General features: G+C 42.8%; 2 protein-coding genes and 1 long non-coding RNA gene across 6 annotated transcripts in view; 1 reads left to right on the forward strand and 2 right to left on the reverse strand.

The window, feature by feature from the left end:
- The window catches only part of IFT88 (intraflagellar transport 88), an 87,352-nt gene extending 81,521 nt beyond the window's left edge, over positions 1–5,831 (reverse strand). For both annotated transcript variants that reach the window (XR_010601036.1, XM_065595220.1), the window contains exons 1-4: positions 5,695–5,831; positions 4,668–4,763; positions 3,064–3,126; positions 991–1,047 (exon numbers count right to left, since the gene is read on the reverse strand). Coding sequence is in view for 1 of the 2 variants with exons in the window: in XM_065595220.1 (XP_065451292.1) it covers positions 991–1,047; positions 3,064–3,126; positions 4,668–4,757 (210 nt within the window). In the remaining variant the exon portion in view is untranslated. The remainder of the gene's footprint in view (positions 1–990; positions 1,048–3,063; positions 3,127–4,667; positions 4,764–5,694) is intronic.
- CRYL1 (crystallin lambda 1) overlaps positions 2,299–22,696 on the forward strand; it is a 96,904-nt gene continuing 76,506 nt past the window's right edge. The window contains exon 1 of one of the 3 annotated variants that reach the window (XM_065595238.1): positions 2,299–2,366. In XM_065595238.1, the coding sequence (XP_065451310.1) occupies positions 2,314–2,366 (53 nt within the window). In that variant the 5' untranslated portion in view covers positions 2,299–2,313. Of the gene's footprint in view, positions 2,367–18,255; positions 18,388–21,465; positions 21,648–22,696 lie in introns of those variants that run through there. The other 2 variants (XM_024105717.3, XM_005312219.5) reach the window with 2 other exon arrangements.
- LOC135983413 (uncharacterized) lies at positions 15,652–18,196 on the reverse strand. Its single transcript, XR_010601041.1, has 2 exons — positions 17,897–18,196; positions 15,652–17,006 (listed from the first exon to the last, which is right to left on the reverse strand). It is a non-coding gene; the product is annotated as an uncharacterized LOC135983413 (long non-coding RNA).

Consider the following 22,696-nt stretch of genomic DNA (forward strand, 5'->3'; position numbering starts at 1 on the left):
AACTATGAGTGTTGGGGGGGAGGGGGGGAAATAATCTGGTAAAGGGGTGTGTCCAGATCAAAGGGCAGGGACAAAGGAAAGCCTACAGTTCAGTGACTTTCAATGGGACTTAGGCGCTTTTGAAAATTCTAACCAGCGAGCTTGCCTAAGAGATAGCTAAAGCAATATACCTGTCTAGAGAAGCACATACTTAAAGGATCTAAACACTGAGGAGGATGAGGAATTTTAAGGTGTTCCGAGAGAGTGTAACTAGAAGTAATGACATCAAATTAGACAACAGGAAAATTATGACTATTGGGAATAATTTCCTAACTGAAGTCCAGTGCACTGTGGAATAGTTCATAAGGGTAGTTCCATTGCTTGAGTTATGTAAATAGGACTGGATAAAAAGCACTCAAGAATGTTCCTTCCAATTTAATCTTGCAATGGCAGTGGGAGCCACAAGATGACCGAAGAGAAATTAGGCATCAAATATAGCTATAATTAAAGTAATTAATAATTAGTTATTCAAATGATCTTGTCTATATTTAGGGTTTAAGAACTAGAAAGAAATCTGTATAAAATTAAATGTAATTTGAAAATTCTTTAAAATTTAATATTTACCTTAGCATCATGCAATTTCTATAGCATACTCCAAAACTGTCCACCACATAAACACAAAGGGTACAGTCCAATTCCCACTGCAATCAATGGAAGCCTTCCCATCAATTTCAAAGCAAGTTCAATCAAACCTTTAATGTTGGATTCTGTCCTCTAATTCAGTACCTAGGAAGCACTGTCGTGTATCTTGAAAAATCAGTAACTGTGCCTTATCCAAGTGCACAGCTGCTGATATTCAAAGTTAAGCAATGAGTGTGGCTCACTGGAGGAAAGGATTGAGACAAAAAGAGACAACACCGTACATAGGCTTTAGAGGGTTGTATAGACTCAAGCAAGACTCCAGGTAGAGCCTCTCTTTGATTAAGTTTAAAACACAGAACTAAAACTTACCCCAAACCCAGTAGCTAAAGGTCGTGAAGCTGATGTGCCTGGAATTTTGGCTGTCATCTTGGTAAAAAAAAAACCAAACAAACCATAATTAATCCAAATGTGATTACTCAGTCTTTTTTACATTGGTTAATAAAACAAGTTCACAGAAATGATCATACATTAAAAAAAGTACAGAAAGTTCTATAGTGATGTCTCTATGTTCAGTTTTATTCATATAAATCATAGCTCCCTCTTTAAAATACACCTCTACCCCGATATAACGTGACCCGATATAACACGAATTTGAATATAACGCGTTAAAGCAGTACTCCGGGGGGGCAGGGCTGCGCACTCCGCTGGATCAAAGCAAGTTCGATATAACGCGGTTTCACCTATAACGCGGTAAGATTTTTTGGCTCCCGAGGACAGCGTTATATCGAGGTAGAGGTGTATGTACCTTTCTGGTGATTAAACTGCACATGATTCTTAACAGTTTCAGCTCTTGTTTAGAAGCACATAGTCCTTACAACAGAATATAAATTTCAAAAGTAGGGTCTACATGTCAATTTTCCATTTATTTTGAAAAAGGATGTAAGAGTTTTGAAGTCATAACTAAATAAAAGTAACCAACATTATTTGAATAACTTTAAATTGCAACAACACTCCAGAGTTTGGTATATTATACTCCATTCCACCCTTGAGGTATGTCAAGGCCAACTTCCTTCTGAATGGATGCATTATGTGGGGACTCTTTAGAATCGGTCATTTCATTCTAATCAATATCTGGCTCATTTTATCATATAGGAATAAGGTCAGGCCAGTCTGCCATGTCCCTTTTAAGGATTTGAAGGATCCAACATAAAGACCTAGATGGGATATGTAGAGGAAGCGGTCCTGGGAACGAACAATGCCTGGAAGGAAATCCTGTCATTGTATCTTTAAGGGCCTGGGGCAGGATCCTTGCAGAGAGGGTGGAGCAAGGCTCCACCATTCCCCCAACAATTGGGAATGAGCTGGGAGAAGGGGACCAGCATAAATGCTGTCTCCTCTGTCATTTCAGGGAGCTGCCTGCAAATACTAAAGAGAGTAAGAAGGCTGCCTGCTGGATCCTGCTAGCATCAGGATTAACTGATGAAAAAGGGGCCAGTTGAGGCAGAAGCTGGCTAAGGCCCTACAGCTGGCTAAATTATAACCCAGCCCCAAGAAAGAGGTCTGAGGCTCTTGCTATGAGGAGACTGACTGGCTGGCTGTTTCATTAATGTACACCCTGCCGCCCCAGGAGGGACTGTCTGAAGCATAACCTCCGCTCCAGGAGGAGGTCTCCTGAAATGGGACAAAGAACTGATGAGGAGTCTTATAAGGAGCCAGAGCAAGGTGACTTTTGTTAGTTCCACCAGGTAAGTCACACTTTGTAGAAACTTAATAAATCAGACTCCACAGAGGGGTGCATGCTCTTGAGTCAATGTAAATCTGGTAATTGAGTGAAAGAACCCAAGGGGGAAGGCACACAGGGATGTGTTGGAGAGGCTCACCCCCTGACAGATAAACATAAGAACAGCCAAACTGGGTCAGACCAAAGCCCAGTATCCTGTCTTCCGACAGTGGCAAATGCCAGGTTCCCCAGAGGGAATGAACAGAACAGGTAATCATCAAGTGATCCATCCGCTGTCGCCCGTTCCCAGCTTCTGGCAAGCAGAGGCTAGGGATGTCATCCCTGGCCATCCTGGTTAATAGCTATTGATGGACCTATCCTCCATTAATTTATTTAATTCGTTTTTGAACCCTGTTAGTCTTGGCCTTCACAACATCCTCTGGCAAAGGTTCCACGGGCTAACTTTTCCCCATCCACATATTTAAGAAATAATCATGTATAAGAACCATACTTACTGCATGGTGGAAGTTTAAAATCTCATGCTGTAGCTCTAATAATTTTGGCCTTGTATCTCACATAAATGGCTAAACATTCTATCATCATTTTGGAAATGCACTGAGACGGAGACTTGCCCAAAGGCAGTGGGTAGCAGAGCCAAGATTAGAATCCAGATCTCCTGAGAATGTTTAGAAATATTGCAATATATTTTAAAATTTACTTACTGGGGGTCTTCTACCATGACTAGTTCTCACAGCCTGCTGAAAAGCTGTGTCATTTTCTAAATCCTGAAACAAAACAAAAATGTAAGAACTATCCAAAGACGACAAATAAAAATAAGTAATTTGCTCCTACAGCGCTTTACTATTGCCTGGGAGATGAGGAATAGGAGAGGGAGTGAGGGGAGATACCGAGACTTGCCTGGTGGGTGGGGAGGGGGGTGGGCAAGCCAGTTCCAGGCTGGAAAGGGAGTTTGGGGGTTCCTATCTGCTCCCAGGCCTGATTTTGGGCCCTGCAGCAGTCCCTTCAGCCCCTCTTGGTCTGACCCTCACCTCTGCCTCCCCTTCATCCCCAGCAGGCATGCAAAAGTATATGTGAGGGTGGAGCCCCCACAATATTTCCACTGTGGGGGACTAGCTCCGGTGTTCGGATGCCCTTGGATATTGCCAAATTACAGTTTGTAGTGTCAATAAGCTGTGATTATACCACTTAAAGAACTTTTAGTTTACACAGAACAATGTCAAAACAAAGTAATCACTGAAGAATAGTAAAACACTGGGAGGAAATTGAGCTTGATTTATAATAGTTAGTAGTTACCATACACAGCATTTTTATTTCTGTCTAAAGGGCTGTACAGGCACTAATTTGAATGCTTAACTGATCCTAGTGTGCATCTCATATTGCTATTCCATAAACATATATTGGGTATTCCACTATTTATATATTTAAACATGCAGGATGTAGTATAAATCTTACTAGCTTATGGAGGAGGACATAGTGTATTTTCAATATGCTATAATGATCAATGAACTAGATGACCTATTATGTCTTTTTCCGGCTCCGCTCCAGCTCCAGGCAAAAACCTGCAGCTCCACTGCTCCGGAGCTGCTCCACACTCCAGCTCCGGGCTCCGCTCCAAAGCCCTATTTTACATGACTTATGAAATCATGGAATCATAGAAATATATAGGTGCATGTGGTGAGGGACAGCTTTAGGGCAAAAGAAATGAGTTCTAGAATACTGGACCCAAGAAGTTCAAGTAGTTCAACATTGAATAGAAGCTATTAACTGAATGCTTAGTCTGCATTCTTATTTAATTGGGTTAAAATGATTTTATGCAACAGTAGTTTTCCAAATATAATTTTAATATTGATAAATTCTTGATTTTATTCAATTTAATATGTAAATTTGACTCAAAGAAAATCACAATGTGCTCCCATTGAAGGTAATGTCAAAACTCCCATAGAATTCAATGGGGCTAGGATTTCACCCCAGATGCCAAAACACAAATCTACTAAACCTCTGCTTTTAAACTGTTACAATTTAATATTTCATAAATTCTAATCTTCACAGCAAATAGACACTGGTTGAAGGTGCATAACAAAACTATCTCAGAATAGAAAACCAGCAATGAAATTATAACCACTCAAAATGATCTCTGAGACTTTTGATAAATCTTGATGGATGGGTGGAGGAAAACTAACTTCAAAGCAGCGATGCTTGTTGGTTTGTTTCTGAGCATATCTAAAGCACTATCAGAATGCCAACTCCAGTGAAGATTGCCTTATATCATACACATATATAACTGAGAAATGGTAAGTAGTTTTACCTCTGTGTCAAAGGTGGGGTTATAGTCATTGTAGCCAGAATAAAGATCATCTTCATCTGCTTTAGGTGCCAGGTGGACATTTTGCATCATTTTTACCTGAGAAACATTAATTATGCCAAATATTTTCTCAGCATAAGTCTCCTTACAATTGTAAAATTATGAATAGTACTAAGCTTTTTTCGTTCACAAGAACTAAAACTTCAGACCTAATCCAAACCTCACTGAAATCGAACCCTGACTTCAGCGGGTTTCGAATTAAACCCTGACAAAAAGAACAGGAGTACTTGTGGCACTTTAGAGACTAACAAATTTATTAGAGCATAAGCTTTCGTGGGCTACTGCCCACTTCTTCATTATGCATCCGAAGAAGTGGGCTGTAGCCCACGAAAGCTTACGCTCTAATAAATTTGTTAGTCTCTAAGGTGCCACAAGTACTCCTGTTCCTTTTGCGGATACAGACTAACACGGCTGCTACTCTGAAACCTGACAAAAAACTTCAACACAGACTTAAAGGGACACCGTCCCCTTGAAATCTAGTCTGTCTGAAAAAGTAACAAGCCCCGCTGCAGTCAAAGAGCTTCTGAGCAGATTCGAAGTCCCCGGGGTAAGGAGAATGGACTAATAACTGGCCCGATGCTCTAGTCTTGCCATGCCTGTATCGGTGGCAGGGAGACAGAACTGAAGCTCGCACACGCCGGTCTCTGAAAGGCTCGCCCCTCGCCAGCGCTACACAATGCCGGACAGAGAGCCGGGGGCTGGTGGAGCCCCCGTCCCGACCCCAGCCGGAGGGCGAGGGGCCCCACTGCGGTACGTCGCGTACAGACACCGCGGGAGACATGGGCACCTTCCCAAAGAGCCAGGGCGACTGACCACGGCACGGGGAGGGGAGGGGAAGGAAACCGTTAAACTGTAACGGCGCGATGCGCCGTTCGCCCCCGGTTCCCCAGTACGGCCCCCGCCCAAAGCCCGCTCCGCAGCTGCTCCTGCATCGACCCCAGCCCCGTTATCTTCCCGCTCCGCCCTCTACCTTGTCCGGGAGCCCGCCCTGCGGCCCCGCTAGCAGGGGAGCCGTTAACAGGCCCGCACCGCACGGGCTCCGGGCAGTGGTCGCTCACACGATCCCATCCCATAATGCACCGCGGCGAGCGGAGCGAGAGGGATCAGTGCGTCCGGTTGCTAGGAGACGAGAGCTTCTCGTGCGGGCCCAGGTCCTTGTCGCGTCAGAAACAGCCTCCTGCGAGGCTCTGCCCTTGCTGAACGTGCGCCAGCGATTGGCGCATGCTCAGTAGCAAGTCTGGAAGCCGTGGCTCACGCTCTGCCCTGACCCTCAGTTTCTGCTCCGTGAGCGAAGCGCGGGAGAAGAGCGGGGCCAAAAAGCGGAGGCGAAAGGTCCACGGGGTTTGTGCTGCTCCGCAGCGCCCTATACAGGGCTGTGTTGTTAGAGGCCTCCCAGTGCCCCGGGCTCTAGCTGTGCCACGTGCGTCAGGGAAGCTGTAGATACCTGCCTGCTGGAGACTTGATTCTGAGGCAGGTCTTCCTTTTCCCTGCTAGGGTATGCAGGTTCAGACGTGAAACCCAGTCAGTTTCAGCAAAGCCAACCCCGGCCCCAAAACACACCAAACAGGCAACCTTGGCCTTGCTGAATGTGGAACAGAGAAAGGTGGAGGGAGCAACGCGCACAAAAAGGAGACGCTCCTTCATGACCCACAGTTCGCAAAGAAAAAGATTTGGAGGTGGGGGGTGGATAATCAGCTGAACATGAGCGCCCAGTGCCAGGCTGTGGCCAAGAGAGCTAATGCAATCCTGGGATGCATAAATGGGAATCTCGAGTAAGAGTCAAGAGATTATGTTTACTTCTGTATTTGACACTGGTGCAATTGCTGCTGGAATACTATGGCCAGTACTGGTGCCCACAACTAAAGAAGGATGTTGCTAAGTTGTAGAGGGCTCAGAGAAAAGCCACAAGAATGATTAGAGAGTTAGAAAACTTGGCTTTAAGTGATTGACTCAAGGAGCAAAATGTATTTAGTTTAACAAAGAGAAGGTTAAGGACTGACTTGATTAGTCTACAATTACCTAAATGGGGAACAAATATCTAATCTATCAGAGAAAGGTATATCACAATCCAATGACTGGAAATTGAAGCTAAACAAATTCAGACCAGAAATAAGGCATACATTTGTAATGGGGAGAGTAATTAACCACTGGAATAATTTCTCAAGGGTCATGGTGGATTCTCCATCACTGACAATTTTTAAATCAAGATTGGATGATTTGGGGGGATTTCTATGACCTGTGTTATACAGGAGGTCAGACTAGATGATCACAATGGTTCCTTCTGGCCTTGGAATCTATGAATCAATGGGAAAAAAGATTAGTGAAAACTTTTAGGCCCTGATCCTTAAAGAGAACTGTGTGGACCACTGGGATAGATCAGGCACCTAAATATTTTGGTTGATGTAGGTTGACTATTCCTGTTTGATCCTTCTAGAATTCTGTGTAGCATCCATCATCATACCATCTGAGACACCAATCCTTCAAACACTTATGCATGTTCCTAACATTATGCATGACCTATTGAGGTCCCTTCCAGTCCCACGATTCTATGATTCTATGTGAGTACTTTATGGATTACGTTAAGCATGTTTACAAATTGTAGCCTATGTGCTTACCAAGGGGCAGCATAGTCTTTTGCTCATCTTTCCTCACTCTTTAGACCAGAAAATTAGGACGGATGATGGTAATCCTGTCAGAATATGCTTCCCCTCACTCACCTTTCCTCATCCCCTGGTTCAGGATAGCAAATTCTGACAGATGCTCATCTGTCAGTATTTGCTACAATTGTACCTGAGAAGAAAGATAAGCATTTTGATAGGGAGGCAAAAAATGAGATGCCCTCAATATGGGAAGTGTTTTCTGACTCCCGCTCTCAGCATCCTGCCAATCATACAGTGCAGAGGCTGGAGTCCCGGACGATCTAATCTTGACTGCCCGCTGAGAAAAGTTTGTCTGCTTTATTGGGAGTGATGAGCATTGTATGCTTAGCATGTGTATTATGTTTTGGTAATTCTTAATAAATGGAGGTTAAGGATATTCCTGTGTAAGGTTCTTTCACTGGTAAAAGACCCTTCAAACCTGCAGAAGATTATGCCCTGAGTCCTAGGAATTGGGTAAGGGTGGCCCTAAGCTCTAGGAACTGAGTAAGGGTAGTTTCCTTTCGCCCTGAGCCCTAGGAACTGGGTAAGGGTTGGGGTGCTTAAATTAACTGGGTTATGCCTTGAGCCCATGGAAAGGTAAAGGTGGGGTGCCCTAGAGTGTGAGGGTAACACATTCTGGAAACTGTTTTGCTATGTTTCTCTATATTGCATATAATAGAAAGTCATAACATTTATAACTTGTTTATTATTTGTATTGCCGTAGTGACTAGGAGCCCTAGTCATGGACCAGAACCCCATTTTGGTAGGCATTGTACAAACACAGAGAGATGGTCCCGAGCCTACACCAAAGATTTTGCAATCTAAAGCCATGTCTAAATTAGAAAGTTTTCCTGGTAGAACATTACCGACATTTCTATGTCAGTAGAGCATGCGCACACTTAGCAGCCTTTGTTGCTACGCTTCCTCACTGTCAGAGGTTCTGTCAGCAAAAGATGTGGTGCAGTATGTTTACGTATCCTAGTGTACCCAATACCACCTGTGACAAGTTGGATCACAGAAACCCCCTTGGGAGCTGCCAGCCAATGTGCCAAGACTACTTCTATCCCTGTTTTCCCTGCCAGCTCAGGACTCCAGCACCCTGTCTTGCTGAGCCAGTCACTCCCGTCTGCTCCAACAAAGACACAGGGTCTGAATTACTTGCCCCAAAGCTGCAGGTTTACCTGAAAACAGCTCACAGAAGTGTGCTTGTCTTTAGCACTCAGATGCTCAACTCCCAATGGGGTCTAAACCCAAATAAATCCGTTTTACCCTGTATAAAGCTTATGCAGGGTAAACTCATAAATTGTTCACCCTCTATAACACTGATAGAGAGATATGCACAGCTGTTTGCTCCCCCAGGTATTAATACATACTCTGAGTTAATTAATAAGTAAAAAGTGATTTTATTAAATACAGAAAGTAAGATTTAAGTGGTTCCAAGTAGTAACAGACAGAACAAAGTAAGTCACCAAGCAAAATAAAATAAAATGCACAAATCTATGTCTAATCAAACTAAATACAGGTAATCTCACCCTTAGAGATGCTTCATTAAGATTTTTCTTCAGACTGGACACCTTCCAGGCCTGGGCACAATTCTTTCCCCTGGTACAGCTCTTGTTCCAGCTTAGGTGGTAGCTAGGGAATTCTTCATGATGGCTCTCCTCCCTCTGTTCTGTTCCACCCCTTTATATATCTTTTGCATAAGGCAGGAATCCTTTGTCAGTCTGGGTTTCCACCCCCCCTCACTGGAAAAGCTCCAGGTTAAAGATGGATTTCAGTTCAGATGACCTGATCACATGTCACTGCAAGACTTCAATACCCACTTGCCAGCACACATATATACAGGAAGACTCACAGGTAAAATACAGCCATCTGCAGACAATGGTCCTTGTTAATGGGAGTCATCAAGATTCCAAACCACCATTAATGGCCCACACTTTGCATAATTACAATAGGCCCTCAGAGTTATATTTTATATTTCTAGTTTTAGATACAAGAGTGGTACATTTATACAAATAGGATGATCACACTCAGTAGATTGTAAGTTTTGTAATGATACCTTACAAGAGACCTTTTGCATGAAGCATATCCCAGTTACATTATATTCATTTATTATCCTATTTTTGTAAAACCATATAGACATCACACCACCATCCGGTCCACAGTTTTGTGGGAAATTTTTGCAGTTCATTGTGGAATACCAGCAATACATTCAGGAAATTATGGGAGCTCGGGGTTAAATTCCTGCAATTCCCTTTCTTCCAGCCCATAACTTTTGTGACTTTTTAAAAATTTGCACAGTTCTTTGTGCTGCTCTTTCAGTGTCTGCTATCTTGCCATCCAGGATCACCTTGCACAGATTGGAGTTATTGTGTTTGTTTTAAAGACAAGTCTCATGATCCTTCTATATTTGCAGAGCTTCAATGACTGCTACTGCCACAGTAGCTGGTGATGCTGTGATGAAGATGAGACAAACAAGAAGGAAGAATTGATGATGTAGAAAGTGCATAAAAATTGCAAGGTGCTGCCGGCATTCGCTGACCAGCTCCACGTGGTCGAGTGGCATTTCTGGGCCCATGAAATGAGGATGAAGTGGTGGGGCTATATTGTGAGGCAGATCTGAGATGAGCAGTAGTTGCTGTAGAACTTTCAAATACATAGGCCACTTTCCTGGGGTTTTTTTGTTTTTGGGGTTTAGCCCTCCATTGCAGCGACATCCGAATGAGAGCTGCTTTGACCGTAGAAAAGAGGGTGGTGATTGTGCTCTAGAAGTTTGCAATCCCAGGCTGCTATCAGTCCATGGTGGAGGTGGTTGTCATCCAGGTGTACGTGGCTATTAAGCGTGTCCTGCTGCATAGTATTGTGATTCTGGGCAATGTGCAGGAAATAATAAAGGGACTTGAAGCAATGGACTTCCTGAACTGTGGTGGGGTGATAGGCTACATAGCCTGATTCTGCTGCCTGCTCCCCCTGACCTTAGTGCTTAGTACATAAACAGAAAGGGATACTTGTGCCTGGTTATGCAAGCACTTGTATATTACCAGAGGGTGTTTCACTGACATTAATGATGGCTGGTCAGGGAAGACTCATGACGCTCACATCTTTAGGAATACAGGACTTTTTGAAAAGATGTAAGCAGTGATACTTATCCTGTACCAGCACAATCACATTATCACCGCTGGAATGCTGTGACATTCTCCAGAATACAATCTGGACTGCTGGACAGCTGTGTTCCCTCAATTCTCCAAGCCGGGGTGCCTTTTACACTGCTTTGCTTTGAGAGAACCTCTCCTGGCCTGCTCACAGGCAGCCTCTAGTATGTAAATTACTCCCAGCTGAGTTATAGGAGTGTTCCTAGCCAGCCATTCCAGAATTATATTGCAGAACAATACCAGCAAATTCTCAGTACCCGACTTGTCCCCAGAAATGTGCATCTTGTACTGCCCCGCACCCTCTGGGATAATACAAGCTCATAGAAAATGAAATGACAGACCAACAGAAAATGATATGCACAAACCCTCTTATCTCACATGGAGATTCCAAACACACACAAACAAGATTATTAACTACAGAAAGATAAATTTTAAGTGATTACAAATAATGAGGCATAAAAGTCACAATTGGTTACAAAGAAATAAAAGGTAAAACACAAACTAATACCTAACTTCACAAGCTAAGTGAACCTGAAGCAAAAAGGTTTTTCTCACCACATGCTCACAGCAGTCTGGCTGGATTCCTTCAGCCGGGACCACTCCCCCAGTTCAATGATGCTTCATTTGTCTTTCAAACGTTGTCGATGCCATGAGTCAAAATGAGGGGTGAGATGTGTTTTGTGTCCTCTGTTCTCCCTTCTTATAGCATTTCTCTTATTTGAGAATTATCTTCAGCTGGGGTTCAGGTGACAGCAAGTCTGTTAGCCAAGATGTAAATTTCTCACTCACACTCTTCTTTCTGCCAAAAATGGCCACTTAACCAGGTGGTAGTCCATTTGATTTTGTTGACACTTGGCTGAGGCATCAGTTTGCCTTTTGTCTCTGAGGAACTGGTGTCTGTCTGCTTTTCTAAACTTGGAGCATGTCTCAACAATGTCATACAGTATAATCTTATAACTTTACATACAGTGTTGCCATACACATTTTACCACGACAACAATGATCAGCTAATTATGAGGTTTCAAATGATATGTCACAAGGCATACTTTGTACAGGATTTATCATAGTTTTGTAAAAAGGATGAACACCAGGGTACAGACTGTGACAAATGCCACTAGTGATTCTGGGGAAGCTGCCCTACGCTTTGTATCCCTGGCTCATGAAACCATATACCAGATACTGGACAGCATCAAGGAACGATTTAATTACTTTCTGAGCAGGTGCAGGATAACTGTTGAATGTGCATGTGGTAGATTGAAAAGACACTGGCAATTGTTCATGAATAGGGGGATCTTAGTGAGGCAAACATTCCTGTTTTGCTTCTATTGATTTCAATGGAAGTTAGGAGCCTAAAAACCCTTAAGTAGCTGGGCCAAAGGTGCTTCTTGATAGCAAGTTATCTTTAATGAAACAAACTAATCATCTCCAGATTGTTGACTGATAACATGTTTTTAAATAGTTATGGTACAGTTTAACTTAGTTTAGATTATAGCAGGGAACAAGTTGTACCATGTTTACTTAATAGATGAACATAGGTCAGCTGTACTTGTCTGGGTGTCTTGAGGGTTGGGAGAGGCTATACTGTGAAGGTATTGGACACTCAGGTTAATAAATGATACAAACTTATAGGAATTGTACCTTTTATTCTTTCCAGAGCAATAGTGTCTCAGGACCCCAGACAGGAATTAAGACCTTCTTGTACTATACCTTATACAAATAAATAACAGAAGAAAATACCTGCCCTAGAAAAGTGGTTCTCAACCTTTTTGGGCTCAGGAACAATTTGTAAACTCGATGGCCTGTCACAACCCAATAAATAGCTTTAGAGCAAAACAAATAAATTAACCTTGTTTACTTAATATTCTTACCCACAGTATATGATATACACATTAATATAATAAGTACACTATGTGTACCATAGCAGGAACTCCTGCCCCACAGGTCTGGCTGGACTTGGCTTCCTGCTCTGGGTGTTGTGACATACAGGGTCATAGCGTCACTCAGGGGGGCCAGCCACTTTGTATAAGTGGCATTGCAAACTGGCACCTGGGATCACAATGCCAATCACTCAAATTTGGCATGGCTGGCCCTCCATCATAATGATGGAGGGCCAAACCTGAGTGGTGCTATGATCCCTGCAAGAGGTAGCAACTCCCAGAGTGGGAAGCCGAGCCCCGTCAGCCAGCCCCAGGATTGGAGCCGCAGGAGCTTCTGCTGTGACATAGGTGCAGGCTCTGAACCCCTTCCACCCCAAGCCTCCCACACCTCCGTGGGGACAGGACCCAACTACTCTCCTCCCCTCAAGGGCCTCCATGTCCCTTTGACACATTCTGGTGATTCAATTTTGGGTCACGACCCATGACCCACAAGTTGAGAAACCCTGTCCTAGAGAGTTTGCAATCTAGGATTTATACATTTAAGTTGATACAATTTTGTAAAAATATGGCCCAATTGGGAGCTGGTTTCTAGGCCCTGCAAAGCCCAAGGCAACTCTTCCCCCTCCCCCTTACCCCACTACTTCATTTTTAAAAAATGTAGTTTTCTGTCCCCTTTCCTGGCAAAGATATCCTGATATAAACTGTTTGCTATGACTGAAAGTTTGTCATCAGATTATTGTCTTTCTAAAGATCATAGTATTCATGGTCCCTCCCTGTAGCTGGCCCCTCGTGTCCATGTAAACCAGAGCCAAAGGTACTTTGATTTTTGGCAGAATGCCCATTCAGTTCATGGCTTTTTATGAGGCACTGCCTTTCAGGATTCTGTTGCTAGTAGTACAGCTGCCACAGTTCCCTTCTAAGCTGTCTGCTGGTAACTGAGCGGACTCAGCTGTTAATAGCCACTGAAGCATCAACAAGAGAAAGCCAAAAATAGCGAGAGGAAGCATGATCTAGTGGACTAAGCACTGGGCTGAGAACAAGGGACTTCTGCATTCTACAGCCCCATATATACAACAGAAATAAACATGTTTAATATGGTTATAGCTAAGCCATGTTATAACATGCTTATTCTTTCCCACGTGGAAAGAACTGCTCCCTCCACTGTTATGGCTATGTTAGGGAACCATATTTTAGCCTAGGTAGCTATCAGGGTTAAAATATAGTTTTCTTATAGATTTCTGGTATTGTTTTTATTTTTTTCTCTACAGAGGCAGTTTTTTAAAAAGTTATAATGTGATTTGTCTAACACCACGTTTAAACATGGTTATCTTTGTTGTATAGACAAGGCCTAATCCCAATGTTTATAACAACTCCTTCAAAGAAGAGGGCAATTATCAAGTGATCCATCCCCTGTCGTCCAGGCCCAACATCTGGCAGTCCAAGGCTTAGAGACACCTAGAGCATGGGGTTGCATGCTCTTGGCTAATTGCCATTGATAGACCTATCTTCCATGAATTTATCTAATTCTCTTTTGAACCCAGTTATACTTTTTGTCATTCACAACATCCCCTGGCAACAAGTTCCACAGATTGATTGAGTGTTGTGTGAAGAAGTACTTCCTTTTGTTTGTTTTAAACCTGCTGCCTCTTAATTTCATTTGATGACCCTAGTTCTTGTGTTATGAGGAGTAAATAACACTTCCTTATTTACTTTCTCCACACCAGTCATGATTTTATAGACCACTATCATATCCCCCCACAGTCATCTCTTTTCCAAGCTGAAAAGTCCAAATCTTATTAATCTCTCCTCATACAGAAGCTGTTCCATACCCCTAATCAGTTTGTTGTTCTTTTCTGAACCTTTTCCAATTCCAATGTATTTTTTTTGAGATGGGGCGACCACACCTGCATGCAGTATTCAAGATGTGGGCATACCATGGATTTATATAGAGACAATCTGATATTTTCTGTCTTCTTATCTATCCCTTTCTTACTGATCCCCAACATTCTGTTAGCTTTTTTGACTGCCACTGCACATTGAGTGGATGTTTTCAGAGAACTATCACAATGACTCCAAGATCTCTTTCTTGAATGATAACAGCTAATTTAGACCCTCATTTTGCATGTATATTTGGGATTATGTTACTTTGCATTTATCAACAGTGAATTTCATCTGCTATTTTCTTGCCTAATCACCCAGTTTTATGAGATCCATTTGTAGCTCTTCACAGTCTGCTTTGGACTTAACTATCTTGAGTAGTTTTGTATCATCTGCAAATTTTGCCACCTCCCTGTTTACCCCTTTTTCCAGATCATTTATAAATATGTTGAATAGTACTGGTGCCAGTACAGAACCCCTGGGGGACACCACTATTTACCTCTCTCCCTTCTGAAAACTGACCATTTATTCCTACCCTTTGTTTCCTATCTTTTAACCAGTTACCAATCCGTGAGAGGACCTTCCCTCTTATCCCATGATAGTTTACTTTGCTTAAGAGCCTTTGGTGAGGGATCTTGTCAAAGGCTTCATGAAAATCTATGTACACTATATCCACTGGATCCCCCTGGTCCACATGCTTGTTGACCCCCTCAAAGAATTCTAGTAGATTGGTGAGGCATGATTTCCCTTTACAAAAACTATGTTGACTCTTTCCCAACAAATTATCTTCATCTACGTGTCTGACAATTCTGTTCTTTACTATAGCTTCAACCAGTTTGCCTGATACTGAAGTCAGGGTTACTGACCTGTAATTGCCAGGATCACCTCTGGAGCCCTTTTTAAAAATTGGCGTCACATTAGCTATCCTCCAGTCATTTGATGCAGAAGCTGATTTAATGATAGGTTACAGACTACAGTTAGTAGTTCTGCAATTTCACATTTGAGTTCCTTCAGAACTCTTGGGTGAATACCATTTGGACCTGGTGACTTCTTACTGTTTAATTTATCAATTTGTTCCAAAACTTCCTCCGACACCTCAATCTGGGACGGTTCCTCAGATTTGTCACCTAAAAAGAAAGGCTCAGGTTTGGGAATCTCCCTCACATCCTCAGCCATGAAGACCGATGCAAAGAATTCATTTAGTTTCTCTGCAATGGCCTTATCGTCCTTGAGTGCTCCTTTAGCATCTCAATCATCCAGTGGCCCCACTGGTTGTTTAGCAGGCTTCCTGCTTCTGATGTACTTAAAAGTTTTTTTGCTATTACCTTTTGAATCTTTGGCTAACTGTTCTTCAAATTCTTTTTTGGCCTTCCTAATTCTATTTTTATACTTCACTTGCCAGAGTTTATGCTCCTTTCTATTTTCCTCACTAGGATTTAACTTCCACTTTTTAAATAATGCCTTTTTGACTCTCACTGCTTCTTTTACTTTGTTGTTTAGCCACGGTGGCACTTTTTTGGTTTTAATTTGGGGGTATACATTTAAGTTGAGCCTCTATTATGGTGTCTTTAAAAAGTCTCCATGCAGCTTGCAGGGATTTCATTTTTGGTACTGTGCCTTTTAATTTCTTTTTTTACTAACTTCCTCATTTTCGTGTAGTTCCCTTTTCTGAAATTAAATGCTACTGTGTTGGACTGCTGTGGTGTTTTCCCTGGCACAGGAATGTTACATTTAATTATATTATCATAGAATCATAGAATATCAGGGTTGGAAGGGACCTCAGGAGGTCATCTAGTCCAACCCCCTGCTCAAAGCAGGACCAATCCCCAACTAAATCATCCCAGCCAGGGCTTTGTCAAGCCTGACCTTAAAAACCTCTAAGGAAAGATTTCAGAGTAGCAGCCGTGTTAGTCTGTATCTGCAAAAAGAACAGGAGTACTTGTGGCACCTTAGAGACTAACAAATTTATTAGAGCATAAGCTTTCGTGGACTACAGCCCACTTTTTCGGATGCATATAGAGTGGAACATATATTGAGGAGATATATATACACACATACAGAGAGCATGAACAGGTGGGAGTTGTCTTACCAACTCTGAGAGGCCAATTAAGTAAGAGAAAAAAACTTTTGAAGTGATAATCAAGATAGCCCAGTACAGTTTGATAAGAAGTGCGAGAATACTTACAAGGGGAGATAGATTCAATGTTTGTAATGGCTCAGCCATTCCCAGTCCTTATTCAATCCTGAGTTGATTGTATCTAGTTTGCATATCAATTCCAGCTCGGCAGTCTCTCCTTGGAGTCTGTTTTTGAAGTTTTTCTGTTGTAAGATAGCCACCCGCAGGTTTGTCATTGAATGGCCAGACAGGTTAAAGTGTTCTCCCATTGGTTTTTGAGTATTATGATTCCTGATGTCAGATTTGTGACCATTAATTCTTTTGCGTAGAGACTGTCCGGTTTGGCCAATGTACATGGCAGAGGGGCATTGCTGGCACATGATGGCATATATCACATTGGTAGATGTGCAGGTGAACGAGCCCCTGATGGTATGGCTGATGTGATTAGGTCCTATGATGATGTCACTTGAATAGATATGTGGACAGAGTTGGCATCGGGCTTTGTTACAAGGATAGGTTCCTGGGTCAGTGTTTTTGTTCAGTGATGTGTGGTTGCTGGTGAGTATTTGCTTTAGGTTGGGGGGTTGTCTGTAAGCGAGGACAGGTCTGTCTCCCAAAATCTGTGAGAGTAAAGGATCATCTTTCAGGATAGGTTGTAGATCTACAGCCAAGCTCTAAGATATAACCGCATTTGCTCCAATCCCTCAGATAGAGACAAGCACCTACAAGATCTCTATCAAGCATTCTTAAAACTACAATACCCACCTGCTGAAGTGAAAAAACAGATTGACAGAGCCAGACGAGTACCCAGAAGTCACCTCCTACAAGATAGGCCCAACAAAGAAAATAACAGAACACCACTAGCTGTCACCTTCAGCCCCCAACTAAAACCTCTCCAGCGCATCATCAGAGATCTACAGCAGCAGATATTTTTTAAAACTGATCTAGAAAAGTAAAATATACAGCACAAAAGCAAAATTAATCACAGTAATATAGTAATGAGCCTAGGTGATCTAGTATATATATAGTATTTTATTCCAAACAGCAATTCAGTGTAGTCTCACTTTATCTAAATATATAAACTGATCCAATATGGAATTTGAAAATAAATAAATGAGTCTAAAATATATAGTGAAAAAAACCTTGATTATGAACAGTGCTTGCGTTGTAGTTTGTGTGTAAAGCAGATGTTATCTAACAAGGAAATCCATCTTTAAGACAATTTTCTGTTAAATCACATTTATAGCATGTCCTTTGTAACATCTACCTTCCTACTACACTTGCTCTTTTGCCTCATGTAGACAGCTTTTTACAGGATCATAATATTTTTACGTATAATATTGGTAATAAGTTAGAATCACATAATTTGCATTGAACATTACCGGATACATTTAACTCTACAAAAGATGGATAAACGTTACTAAAACAAAAGCATTTTAACTAACTTTCCATTCTTCAGCATGATCAGCATGATTTGTCTGAGCTTTTAGTATTGTAACTAGCAACATACCTTAGTTTGCTTCAACTGAAACACGCTATTTCTGATTGCTTTAGTGACCAAGTAATGCATTTAATATTTAACAGATGTGAACTATGCCTCTGTTTTCATTCCACTCCAGTGGGGTTGGTAAATTTTTCCTAACTCAAGAAACACTTTGTATTTCAGAAATACATGATTCCTTGCTTTCCTGGGAGAAAACAAACATTTACTTTCCTGCATATTTCCATTTCAGCCTGTTTAAAGTAATACTTTGCTCTGTCCTGCTTTGCTTCGTCCAAGCTACTCTTATAGAGCCCTAGCTCCTCCCCCTACAGTAAGATCCTGCCTACTGTCTTCAGCCAATAGCAGGTTTTTTGCCCTTATATGGTATAGAAGTGGAGCAAAATAATGGAGTGGTCATCTTTGCTGCTGTCAATGAAACTGTGAAAGGCTGCTCCTACTGCTTCTAGAATAAGGAGAAAGAATCTCTGTATTGAGAGAAGAAAAGAATGCCCAGTTTGGTGAGTGCATGTTTGCTCCACTTGGACATCTCATATGTCAAGATAAACTTTGCTTTCTTTTTCTAATTAAGCCTAGAATCTTTCATCACATCTCTGCTAAATAGGCTTACGTTTTCTGATCTTTCACAGGGATCACAGGAAAGAGAAGAGTCACCAACCATCTACTCAAATTAACGGACCTGCAAATATTTATGCTGTGATAGGCAAGGGAACGCTTCTTTCCTTATTCCACTCTCTCTCCTGTCATTTTGACCTTGAAAATCTCACCTCCTATGTCCTCCCCTTTTCCTTTTCTAATCTTTTCATTGTTCTTCTTTTCCTGTTCTTGCCCATCTATCTATTCACTGGTGACATGGAAGCATTAGACTGTCTGATCATCAGTGACAGCAGGGAATATGCCTGTTGTCTTGTTCTTACACAGAAGAATCTATTGTCTTTTGTGGAAGTTTTGCCTGGGTAATGGCTAATGGGGTCAGGCTCCAGTATAGGGTTGCAAGGCATCTGGTTTTCGACTGGAATGCCCAGTTGAAAGGGGACCTTGGCAGCTCTGGTCAGCACTGCTGACCACGCCATTAAAAGTCCAGTTGGCTGCCTGCAACAGGGCAGGCAAGGTGCCTGACTGTCTCCGCGCGGCTCCCAGAAAGCTGCCGGCACCTCTCTCTGGTTCATAGGCTTAGGGGTGGCCACGAGGGTCCTGTGCGCTGCTCCCCACACCTAGCACCATCTCCGCAGCTCCTATTGGCTGGGAACCGTGGCCAATGGGAGCTGCAGGGGTGGCGCCTGCAGGCAGGGGCAGCATGCAGAGCTGCCTGGCCACGCCTCTGCCTAGGAGACAGAGGGAAATGCCGACGGCTTCCTGGGAGCCGCCTGAGGTAAACGCTGCGCGGAACCTGCACCCCAAACCTCCTCCCACACCCCAACCCCCTGCCCCAGCCCTGAGCCCCCTCCTGCACTCTGAACCCCTCGGCCCCAGCCCAGAGCCTCCACCTGCACCCCAAACCCCTCATCACCAGCCCCACCCCAGGGCCCGCACCCCAAGATGGAGCATTTAGAACATTTAGAAAATGACATTTTAAATTAATTTATTGGAGAATTAAAAAGTATATGTGAAAAATACTTTAAAAATGCTAGGCCATTTGTGAATTATCCCAACAGAGGTTCACCAGACTCTACCAAGAAAACAACAAACATTCACATTTGGTCTGAGTATAATAATTTTTAACCTAAATTTTTCTGAAATTTATAAGCTCCTGAAAATAGGTGCTTAGAATGTAAGTGTCTTTTCAACCACTACTGTAATGCTAATACCACAATGCTATAGCTTTTAAGAGCAGGTGTGGCAAAAGAAGGTTAAGGGTGATGTGATCCCAGTCTATAAGTACATACATAGGGAACAAATATTTGATAATAGGCTCTTAAATTTAGCAGGCAAAGGTATATCATGATCCAATGGCAAGAAGTTGAAGCTAGACAAATTCAGACTAGAAATGATGTGCAAATTGTTAATTGTGGTGGATTCTCCATCATCGTCACTGTTAAAATCAAGATTGGATTTTTTTTCTAAAAAAGAGGCTCCAGTTCAAACAAAAATGAATTGAGGTAAGTCCTAAGGTCTGTGTTTTTCAGAAGACCATGGTCTGTGATCACAGTGGTCCCTCCTGTCCTTATAACCTATGAATTTAAAATATTAACCTTTTAATGGTTCATTTTCAGGGAAATCCAGCGTAAGATTACAAGAGTGAATGCTTAGACAAGTAGCAAATCCATAGGATTAGTGCACAGTAATAGGAGATGCAGCACTACAGTAGGAACAGAGGATATTGTAAACCAACTGAAGGCATTAAATGAATATTATCAAGTCAAATGTGGCACAACATTTTGTTTTTTAAAGAAATAAGTTTTTACAAAATCAGATCAACAGAAATATTTCCATTATTTTTTCTTAGTTCTAATGGAAACTTACTATTTCAAAACAATAAACCTCTCCTGCCATATAAATGCACAGAATGGATTTTGAAGGTCTCAACTTCAGTATGGAACTGCTATCAAGGCATATCACTGATTAGGCTTAAGACAAATAGTTCATGTAGAAATGAGGACAACCGTAGTCTGACAAACTACAGTATTTCTTTCTGTCCAGACACTGTGTTCAGAAAAGACCTGCCAATCTCATTATTGGGAGCTTTTAATTTAAACAAAGAGGATCAGCTTAGCATTTCCTCTTTCTGAGGTAAATACACTGAGTACCCTGCAGTTTAATGTGTGTAGCTCTTTCAAAGGACCTTAAACACTCGAGTTCTGTCTGTATTGCATGGACATTATAGATGGCATGGCAAAAGGGTAGGAGTTTGTCATTTGTGTAGGTAAAACAGTGGTGGGGTAGAGAGGGAAGAGAGATGTTAGATCGCCTGAACGACAGGCACATCAATCATGGCAGAACAACTGGGGAAGCATGTGCTCCTTTGTTCTTGATTATGGGCAATAGCTGGAATTCCATGTCCACCCTCAGCAGCGGCCTCAGCAGTGACTGCACTGCCTGGTGGGAAGGGAAAAGGGACGTTTCCAGTGCATCCTCCTGCTGCCCACGGAAGGGTAGGGAGAAGAGACACCACCAGGGGGAGCTGATGTGAAGGCCAGGGCAAGCAAGAAAGAGGGGACATTCCTGTGGGGGGAGCTTTGAGGAGGAGTTTGGGGCAAGGGAGGAGAGATGGGAGTGAGCTGTATTGGGGGGAGGGTTGCAAGGGGGAAGAAGTTGAGACTAGAGGACGTTGTATGGGGGTGTTTGGGGACTTGTGGTGGGGGCTGGGAGATGGGGCTCCCCAAAGATAACCTTGCTGGAGACTCTTTGCCTCCAAATTCCACCCTCCCCAGTCGTTCTCACAATGAGCCAAGAAGAGAATCACTCTCCTAACGCCGGGTAATTACGGGTTGACGGGTGAGCTTGGTTGTCGTGCCCGCCCGCCCCTTTTTTTTCAACCCGTCGGGTAAGCGAAACATCTCAGCACAGGGACTCTATAGGAGCAGCCGCTTAGGGGCCCTTCGGGGAGCCAATCGGAACGCTTGTACAGGGAGCCAATCAGAGAGGCTGTGACATCCTGTGAGGGATGGGGAGAGAGCGTCCCTAAGCAGGAGGTGTCCCAGGAGGTTACTGCTCTGGTGGTGCGACCCGCTTCTGTAGCTCTAGCGCCTCTCCTGCAGCGGCAGGGGTCCCTGCAGGACATGGAGCCTACCCAGGCGGGACAGGTTGTGGTGATTGGCAGGTAAGCTCCAGCGGTCTCTCTTGTTTGGAGGCAGGGTCTAGAGGCTAGATGCAGTGGCCAGAGGGAGCAGCAGATACCAGGGGCTCTGGTGACAAATGCCACAGGGAAGTGCGAAGGGTTTGGGCATTTCACCTCAACCCTGCCAGTGAAGCCACAGCCCTGGACTTTGGGCTGTTGGTATTGATTCCTGATGATGTCTATATGCTGCCAAGAGGTGCAGGCACAAAATGTTGCCTTAGTTTTTGCTGCTGTAACAGCAGCCAGATACCACAGCAAGGTGTTAACTGAGAATAATGTATCTAAATTGTGCAACAGTGGAAAATTACTCAGAATTATTACAAAAGGTATCAACTGTGAAAACTTTTGCTCTAGTGCGATTGGTTTACTATACGTTCATGTGTCATTCTGTTTCTGATAAATTTGGATCCTTCTGAAAACTTTGTGCTGCAGTCCGGTGTAGAGTCTCTTTTGTTACCCCTTTTTATAGCTCTGTGAGCATGTGGTCATTTTCTCCATATTCACTTATTGTGCAGCACAACCCTCCATGTATTTGTCTGTGTTATGTGGGTGAATAAAGTTGTGTTCAGGTTTATGTAAAGGTCATAAAGCATGTAGAGAAACTTAGAGATAAGATACAGTATCATAATGGTACTTATTTGAAGCAAGATATGAAGAAGTAGCATTTTGGGACTGAGGTATTAATACAAGTCTCATTTCAATTTGTTTTTGAGATAAAACTGATTAGCTTTTTTATTTAAAAAATAGCTTTTTCCAGTTACTTCAGATTTATCAATGGCTCTGAGTAACCACTGTAAATGCACACCTGCTGCTGACTGGCTAAAGTATTTTGCCGCCTGCCTTGAAAGACCATTTGAGGTGTGAGTTATATTTTCAGGCACGTGTCTTTATGCTGTCACATGACAGTGACCAGACTAATAGCTAGTGGTCATACTTAGTTACCCGTCATTTGCCATTGGTATGCTGAGGGTCAGAAGGCTTGTCCTGTCTGTACATAATGTGTAACACCACCATATGACATAGCCTAACCA

The sequence above is a fragment of the Chrysemys picta genome, chromosome 1, assembly GCF_011386835.1.
Source record: "Chrysemys picta bellii isolate R12L10 chromosome 1, ASM1138683v2, whole genome shotgun sequence".
In the NCBI taxonomy this organism is placed as follows: domain Eukaryota; kingdom Metazoa; phylum Chordata; order Testudines; family Emydidae; genus Chrysemys; species Chrysemys picta.